This window comes from Gymnoscopelus microlampas, assembly GCF_963454915.1.
Source record: "Gymnoscopelus microlampas genome assembly, chromosome: 7".
In the NCBI taxonomy this organism is placed as follows: domain Eukaryota; kingdom Metazoa; phylum Chordata; class Actinopteri; order Myctophiformes; family Myctophidae; genus Gymnoscopelus; species Gymnoscopelus microlampas.
This window is the reverse complement of record NC_139944.1, coordinates 16,172,172-16,181,368: the sequence shown is the minus strand read 5'-3', so window position 1 is coordinate 16,181,368 and position 9,197 is coordinate 16,172,172. Positions and strand designations below refer to the sequence as shown.

General features: G+C 42.4%; 1 protein-coding gene across 1 annotated transcript; it reads left to right on the top strand.

The window, feature by feature from the left end:
* Positions 1-312: 312 nt before the first annotated feature.
* On the top strand, positions 313-5,908 carry LOC311048717 (tribbles homolog 2-like). The gene is made up of 4 exons (XM_084061987.1): positions 313-405; positions 3,024-3,314; positions 3,429-3,727; positions 4,773-5,908. Exons 2-4 carry the CDS (start codon positions 3,024-3,026, stop codon positions 5,374-5,376), a joined length of 1,194 nt encoding a protein of 397 aa, XP_083918113.1. The 5' UTR covers positions 313-405; the 3' UTR covers positions 5,377-5,908.
* The last annotated feature ends 3,289 nt before the right edge of the window (positions 5,909-9,197 follow it).

Below are 9,197 nucleotides of genomic sequence, written 5' to 3'. Positions count from 1 at the left end.
ATGCCATTAAAGCTCCTTTGAATTGAAATTGAATTGCGAAATTGCTAGAGAGAGAGAGAGAGAGCGCGCGAGAGAGAGAGAGCGAGAGACACAAACAGAGTCACAGAGATTGAGAAGTCACTGTAATAAAACCGTCTGATTACATAATTTTATGTTGCAGTTCTTTTTAACTGGTGACGCGTGTGTGTGTGTGTGTGTGTGTGTGTGAGTGAGAGAGAGAGAGAGAGACGTCACGTGGTAGGGGCGGAGTCAGAGTCTGTTGCAATCCTTGTCCATGTGCTCATCATGCAGGCAGGCAGACAGACAGAGAGAGAGAGAGAGAGAGAGAGAGAGAGAGAGAGCAGAGCAGCAGACTCACTGTGGAGTTCAGATCTGAACATACCGGACACACACTAACTACCAGCTGTAAGTAATACATTATCATCATCATAACTGTTGTTTTCTGTCTGAATTAAGTGTCTTTGAAAACAGGACTAGAGTTTATAACTGAAACCAAATATATGAGAGAGAGAGAGAGAGAGAGAGAGAGAGAGAGAGAGAGAGAGAGAGAGAGAGAGAGAGAGAGAGAAAGAGAAAGAGAAAATAGAAAAAACAAAGTGACCAATTTCATAATTGTTCCCTGTTCATTGTTCTTATTGTGAAGCCTTATTATAATGAGTAATGCATGTATCTGTAATCCTACTAGCCTAGTAATTGTATTTTTGGAGAATGGACATTTTGGGGTTTACAGTGGCTGCTTTGTGTCTTTGAGCTGGTAGAAAAATAAAACAAAAAACAAATTAATACTCATTTGTGTGCATTTGGTATAGTTTATTTTGTATTTTTGTTGCTGAACAATGCAAGGATAAACACTACTTTTCCATAATATAAACAGTTATTAATCAAAGGTGTGCAACATGTCACCACTGCCTTTATTTAGGATATGGGCTATTTCTTTTATCATTTTGAATATTCCATGTTTTGTTTGACATGATGAGTTCAGCAGGGAGGTCGCTTGTGGTGAAAGTTCAGCGGGCGGTGGAACCGCTGCTATGATGTATCAGCTACTACAGTATACTGTATATAACCCCAAGGGTAAATACTGTATACCGTATAATACCCCTGGGGTAAATACAGTATACAGTATATAGCCTCTTGGGTAAATACAGCATCTGACCAGTCAGGGCAAGCCCTCACCCAGGCCAATTAAAGTCTGGATTATGTGATATTGATTGATTGATTGATTAATTGAATACTTTACTAGTCAGAAATGTAAAGTACGTAAGGTACACTTAGGCTAAAGCAGGGGTTCTCAACCTTTTCAGGCCGCGACCCCCAAAATAATGATGTTATTTCCCGCGCCCCCCCGCGTGCACGCGTGCGGTCCCGCTCGCGCACGCGAGCGTTATTTAATTATAATAGGTTATTTGATAATTGTTTATTATCAAAACATTTTTGCAAAAAGTGGGTAAATTGAGTAAATTAACTGATAAAACATGAATTAATGATAACATAAAAAAATATTTTGTAAAAAAAAAAAAAAAAAAAACATTTTTTTTTTTTTTCCTTCAAATTCACCAAAAAATCTGGCGACCCCCCCAAATTATTTGGCGACCCCCCTGGGGGTCGCGACCCCCAGGTTGAGAACCACTGGGCTAAAGGATAACACAAAAAGGTCCTTTGGACTTGTTTCCATTGTGGTCCTATGTATTCAATTCATCTGCAGCACCATAGCCTAGAATATTAAAACATTAATACATGTCATCAACACATACAAACTTATATGTACAAAGTTATGATAAAATATAATATTCTAAATATTCTGATATGTGCTCCTCCAGATCTTTTCTTTCTTCTTCTTTTTGCCGCATCCAACAAAACTAGATTAACTCTATGTTAATTATTACAGATGTAAATGTTTGATATTTGATCATCCTTTAACTTTGGGACCAATAATCAAGAGGCATTTCCCACCACGTGGATTTTGTTTACAAATTGCTGTGCTGGATTTTGGCCAGTGTGAAACAAATGGAATAGAATGTATATCGTCGCTGTTGGGTAGAAACCTCTTATCTCCATATTCTAACTTTTTGTGTTTTTTCCTGTAAAATTAACAGCCTACTTGATCATACTACAGCGTCACACAAAAGCATCAAAAGTAGCAGATCTGGGAGCTCGAAACGCGGTGCGAAGCGACACGTTTTGAGCTTGTAGATCTGCCACTTTTGAGGCAACACATTGTGAGCTTGTAGATTGGCTATTTTGTGTGTGTGTGTGTGTGTGTGTGTGTGTGTGTGTGTGTGTGTGTGTGTGTGTGTGTGTGTGTGTGCGTGCGTGCGTGCGTGCGTGCGTGCGTGCGCGCGCGCGCGCGCGCGCGCGCCAGTTAGGCCAGCATTGTAAGCGTGTGTAAGTGTTATGTAATGATGCAACATTGTGAAAGATAAACAGTAAAACAGTCTGTCATCTTACTGCTGCTTGCATCAGAGGAGATATATGCACACACACACACACACACACACACACACACACACACACACACACACATACTGTACACTCTCATACAGTACACACACACATTTGGCAGAAACAGCAGATACAAGCTTAAAACGTGTCACGTTGTGATGCGTTTTGAGTTTGTAGATCTGCTATTTTTGGCACACATTTGGTGTAGATGGAAAAAAGCACAGTCAAGTCCGTTTCACTAAGACTAGAGCAACTTGATGGAAAGGGTTCCTGTTTGATTGAGGCAGTATATTGTAATTTTAAAGGTTAAAACAAAAAGTATTTGGTTAAAAGGTTAAAGCAGTAGTACATATTACAAGTACATATTTGCCTTTAAGGTTATAGCTTTTTCCAATAAATCAAATCAAATCAAAGTCAATCTCAAAGGGCATCACAGATGCGAGACAGACAGCTTTCCTGATGTCTGTCTCTCCTACACTGTCTCGCTCTCAGCTGTCTGTTCTCGAGGACATACAAACATTAAGTGGAGATAATTATAAAAATGTGTAATGAAATAATTAACAGAAATGTTGTCTTCGCAGATGAGTGTGGGTGTGGCCACAGTGACACCACAGGTGTGTCGGAAGAGGCTATTGGACGAGCCCCATGACGACAACGCACCGAAATGTAAACAACCCCGTCTGTCTCCTCCCACTTCCTCCTGTGTCGACCCATCACTCTGCCTCCTCCGGCCTACAAGTCCCGCCCCTCAGCACACCCACAGCCACCAATCTCTGTACAGCATCGGGCCTTATTTCCTGATTGAGCCTTGTGAGGGGGCGGAGACTTACAGGGCGGTACATAGACACACTGAGCAACAGTACACCTGCAAGGTACACACACACACACACACACACACACACACACACACACACACTTTGTCAGATGACACCAACCCACCTGCCAGCTGAACAATCATCTGTCTTTATGGTTGTCATGGTTCCCAGGTGCTCCCTCTCCGTGGTTACCAGGAACGCCTGGCCCCGTACGCCCGCCTCGGTCGTCGTCGCCACGACAACGTCAGCGGCCTGTCGGATGTGGTGATTGGCCGAGACCACGTGTACGTCTTCCTGCCCGGTAACCACGGCGACCTGCACGCTTACGTGCGTGAGCGTAAGCGTCTGGGAGAGGACGAGGCCAGGGCGCTGTTCACGCAGGTGGTCTCCGCCGTGCGTCACTGTCACCACCACGGAATCCTGCTCAGACAGCTCAAGCTGCGCATGTTCGTCTTCACCGACAGACACAGGTCAGTAGATCGTGGGTCTTCAACAGGGGGTCCGGGACCCCTAGGGGGTCCTCAGAGTTACTACAGAGGGGTCGCCAAATCTTTGGGTGATTTTTACATTAACCACTTCATCCCTATTCTGAGGGTAACATTAGCCAAAAAGGGGAACGCTGCAAGGCGTTGTTGTGAGCTTGTAGCTCTGCTATTTTTCGGTGAAACGGTTTGGTGTAGAGGGAGAAAAGAGCAGACCAAGTACAGAGCCAAAGGTCAAGTTTACTAATTATTGATGGTTTAAGTGTTTAAATGTCTGAAAATACACTTTAACAGGAATACAACATATTAACAGAAAAGATGATGTAAACAAACATTCATTTACACAACACTGATGATGACAGTGTGAGAATCAGCAAGTGTACATCCAGTGTTCACTTCAAACAGTTTCATGTCCACTCGCCTGTTTTGTTATTCGACGGACGGTCTCAAGACACATTAAGCCAAATTCCAATACCCCGACTTCCACACTCACTCACTACTCGCGTCCTCCGCTCGCGCCTTAGCCCCGCTCCCTGACGGCCACATTCCAATTCCTCACATTCCTGTCTACTCACTACTCATTATTTCATTTGTTGCTTGAGTAGCTTTGATCACTGTTATTCAGAATGATGAATGATGTATAAATGCACTTCAGTATCTCTGCAATTTAATCAAGTGGGACACATTCGCTCTCAAACCGTTCAATACACACATGCAGGATTTTTATATTTTAGGATATGAGCACGCAGAACAAAGTTTCGTCTGCTCTAAAACATCCCTTTGAAGTCTGCGACACGGCACTGCTTTTTTTTTTACCCCACCTCCCAGACAATGTAGTCATAGTTCGCTCTCGGGGCTCGGATCCTCCAAAAGCTAATTACCATTTGGGACACAAACTATTTCCGGGTTAAGCTGGAGGGCCGAGTGTGGAGTGAGCGAGTGAGCAGAGATATGGGTATTGGAATTTGGCTATAGGGACCAAGTCACGTGACCTGTTAGCTTGTTTTCTAATTGGCTGGGTTTGTGTTTTTAGGACCAAGCTGTCCTTACAGGGATTGGATGAGGCCGTCCTTCTCCACGGCAACCCACTCAACGACTCCTTGACAGACAGGCACGGATGTCCCGCCTACGTAGCACCGGAGCTGTTGACCAATAGGAACACAGGGTACTCCGGCCGCGCAGCTGACGTCTGGAGCCTGGGCGTGTCTCTGTACACAATGCTGATTGGTCGATACCCGTTCCAGGACATGCTGCCCGCCGCACTATTTGCCAAAATCCAGCGGGGGGTGTTCAGCCTCCCTGATTGGCTGTCACCACGGGCGAGGAGTTTGATTGGCTGTCTGCTGAGAAAGTGTCCTGCAGAGAGACTATTGGCTGCAGAGATCAGCCTGCATCCATGGATGATTGACACACACACACCACGTGATATACACACATACACACCACGTGATATACACACATACACACCACGCAATGTACACACACCACGCGACACACACATACACACACCACGCAACACACATATACAGTCACCACACGACACACACGCATCGCCATGTGACACACACGCAGCCAGGATGCAAAATGATGACCAAGTGGTGCCAACAATGACTGGAAAAGTAACACACACTCTCTAACACAGTGGCTCTCAACCTGTGGGCCGGGTGGGCCATAAGGATATTGCAGGTGGGCCTCCAAATACTTGGCAAAACACTAAGATTTTAATGATAATATAACATGAATATTAAAAAGTCATACCAATAAATAAGAACTTAAAGTGTACTACGTTAGTTTGATTGATCCAAGCTGGAACACAATCGATTGATTGAGCATTAAGATAAACATGCTCCACCCATCTGACAGACCCTGATAAAGACTTAAGAGTGGATATGCGTTGGTCATATAGTGCGTGGCAAAAGTCCTGAAGGGGGCGACAACAAGTGTTATTTGGTAGCGGCGGACATCTTTGTGTGGTATAAACAGGTTGACTTAACATTGCCCCCCACCAGTATGTCTGCAGCTACTATGCCACGCCCCTCGTGGTGACGACACGTTGGCAAGCACTATATATGTTTGCCTTGCTCAAAGAGCAATCTTTAAAATGATTTGCCTGAAGACAAAGTGCCTTGTCTGTCTGTCTGTCTGTCTGTCTGTCTAATAATCTGTTTATCTGTCAGAGAAGTCCTTCTGCTTATCCATCTGTTTTCACGGAAGAATTTGTGTGTGCCAAAAATACCTTACATTATATTATAATGTAATATAATATTATTATTACATTATTATTATAATGATTAGGGTAATAATAATAATACTTATTATTATTATTACGCTTATTATTATTATTATTATTATATTATTTTGTACATTAAAGTCATTTATATATGTAAAGATACAGAAGAGCACATCACACTGACTGACCTGCCTGGTCTGCCATACCGGGATCCCCAATGGTCTGCCTACAGCAGGGATCCCCAATGGTCTGCCTACAGCAGGGATCCCCAATGGGCTGCCTACAGCAGGGATCCCCAATGGTCTGCCTACAGCAGGGATCCCCAATGGGCTGCCTACAGCAGGGATCCCCAATGGTCTGCCTACAGCAGGGATCCCCAATGGGCGGCCCACCACACCATCCCCTGTCATAACATGTTATAAAATGCACAAAGTAAACAGGACATAATGTCAAAGTGCATGCTGCTCTATTATTACTACATATCACACCATCCACTTGACCTATAGTATATACCTGAGTGATTCAAGCTGTTTTTATTTATTTTATTATTTTATGAAAATAACTGTTAAAAAGCTTTGGCACACCTGGATAAAATGGCTCTGTGACAGGTGCATAGGCAAAGCACAATTAACAGCAAAGAACAGAAATACCTGTACACTGCCAAACTTGCACGCACGGTACAAGAATAAAGTTTACTGAGAGAGACGCAACATTTTGGTCGCAAATGTCCTTTTTCGAACGTTGCGTCTTTCTTAATAAACGTTATCCTTTTTTTTAATACATTGTTATATATAGTTTTATTATGTAAATTGGTTTCATTTATTTTAGATACGACTGCCGCACGTGTGTTTGTCATCTTTTTGTTTATTCATGAGAGGATCACAATGGAAATAAGTCCTGGACTTGATAGTGTTTTATCCTCAAATGTCTTTGAACCAACATGCATGATGTGTGGTTTATTTGCCATTAAAATAAATCAAATTAAATCAAAGACATAATATGTCAGTTTGCTCTCTGTGTCTGTGTTTCTAACAACCACATGGTCGGCACAAAAATGCACAAGGAAAGCCGTCAGTTCAAATGTGACAGGACTGATCAGTTTTGTTATCAGACGGAACTCTATTCTAAAATAACTCACACACACACACTCACACACCCTTAATTCACTAAATCCTATCAAATAATCCTGTTTCCCGTAAGAAACCTAGCAACTTCCTGTAACCCTATTTCCCTTAAACTATCCCTCATCACCTGCCTCTCTGTTTCCGACTCCTCTTCCTGACATTCCTTACACAGCCCTGTATCATGTTTCCCTACCATCTTCAATGTTTTATTTAGACCACAGTGTCCCAGCCTTATCCTTGTCATCAGTATTTCCTCCCTGCTCTGAACTTTATACAAATTCCTTTCCCTCTCTGTCCCACCTTTCCTGCCACAATTGCTAATACTTACTCCCGTTTCAACTGTTCCTTTCTCTAAGGCAGCGTTAGAGTCTAACGCTGCCTTAGCCAATTCATCCACCTTCTCATTCCCCTCCACCTCTACTGTATGTGCTGGTACCCATAACAATTTTTAACTGTTTAACTATTCTGGGGAGTGAAACCTCTACCTCCACGTAACACATCCTATTTGACTTCCACGTCAACGGAAACACGTCACGACTAACCTCAGATTAAAATGATGCCGTCAGCAGCTTTCCTCAGTGCCTGTGTGTCTAGTTTCTATTTACCACTCAGTGCTCATGTCCGGTTTAGAGCCTGCCCTACTGTATCCAGTGACTTCCACATCCTATATTAAAATTGGCTTAAGGGACCTCAGACACACAGTGGCAAGGACTCAAGGGAGTGTAGTGCCTGCCATCGAGTAGTTTGGATATCCAGTTGTCCAGAACCGCCGATCCAACCAATATGCCCATATACGAACATTCCAATATACTGTATGGGCATATACTGATGACGTCAGGGATCTCCATATATGGGCATAAAGGGACATGGACTGACAGATACAGAGATCTCCATATGGACATAAAAGGGACACAGGTAGACAGACAGATACAGAGATCTCCATATACAGCGTTTTTTCCTTGGGCTCTAGGAAGTGTGCGTGCAAACTCAAAGTAGGGAGTAGTGACAGTAGTATTAGGTGTCAACCTGTGTGATTGTGACTCTCGTATTGGTCATATGGATATGGTGCACCTTGACTGATGTGTGCGCAAATGTTTCCAATTCAATATCCACATTGATTCCCATAACAGTCTGATAGCTAAGACAGACTGCATCACAAATTCTTCTAAATTGTCAAATCTCTTTAGTCACTCTGATGGAACTCTCTCCACTGTCCCTGCATTTCAAGTCTGATTCACTTAAGCTAGATTTATAAAAAAAACTGCTTTTGGCCAACCAGGTTTTTATTTGTCAAAAGGCGAGGGCCTGGGGGTCTGCGGTTTATACATGAGGATTTATAAAGGATAAGGATTATAAATGGAATTATAAAAACAAAAAATAAAAATAAAATAAAGTAAACAAACCTCTAAAAAAGAGTTTTAAAGATGAACTAAATAGGAATTGTCCAAAACAATTGTACAGAGTAAGATAATGTGTGTTTATTTCATGTATTCACATGCATCTACTTGTTGGTGTCTCTTTAAGAGCCCTGTGAGGCGCCCTGATTAGGCCAATGAACCAATTGGCCAATGAGGTTTCTCAATTAATAGACTGCTCTTTGAAAAACACTAGCCCAGGTGATTTGATTCATCTAATCACATGCCCTCAGAGTACAGAATGTTCTGGACAGAACAGGAGACAGAAGGCTGTTGAACAAACAGCTTAAGAAAACAGAGGGAAGACTAGATTTGATGAATGTGAACGGTTTCTTTTCATTTAATACCATTTGTGGTTGATCCGGTCTCTTTTTGAGAGAAGAGTGCTGTATTTTGAAGTCCTGAACCCTTGATTATTGGAACTTTGTGAACACTGACTTGGTGAGTTGAACTGTACTGTGCTTGTGACAGCAGCAGCCATGTTACATTCTGTCTATCTTTCATGGTAACGTTTGATTTAAGTGTGTATCCAGCCAATTGTAAACATACTTAGTAGTTTAATTGAGATCTGTCATTATTTTTAATTTCTAAATATTAAGGGTGTGATGTGATCCTAATTTATGAATATATGACTGTTTACTAAACAGGCCAGGTCTTTTTCTTTTGTTGGCTTTATTCTAGTGATATTG

Excerpts from the sequence above, each read along its gene's own strand:
- LOC311048717 (XM_084061987.1), top strand. The coding sequence starts at position 3,024 with ATGAGTGTGGGTGTGGCCACAGTGACACCACAGGTGTGTCGGAAGAGG. Across the intron at positions 3,315-3,428 it reads AGCAACAGTACACCTGCAAG|GTGCTCCCTCTCCGTGGTTA; the intron begins GTACACACACAC and ends CATGGTTCCCAG. Across the intron at positions 3,728-4,772 it reads GTCTTCACCGACAGACACAG|GACCAAGCTGTCCTTACAGG; the intron begins GTCAGTAGATCG and ends TTGTGTTTTTAG.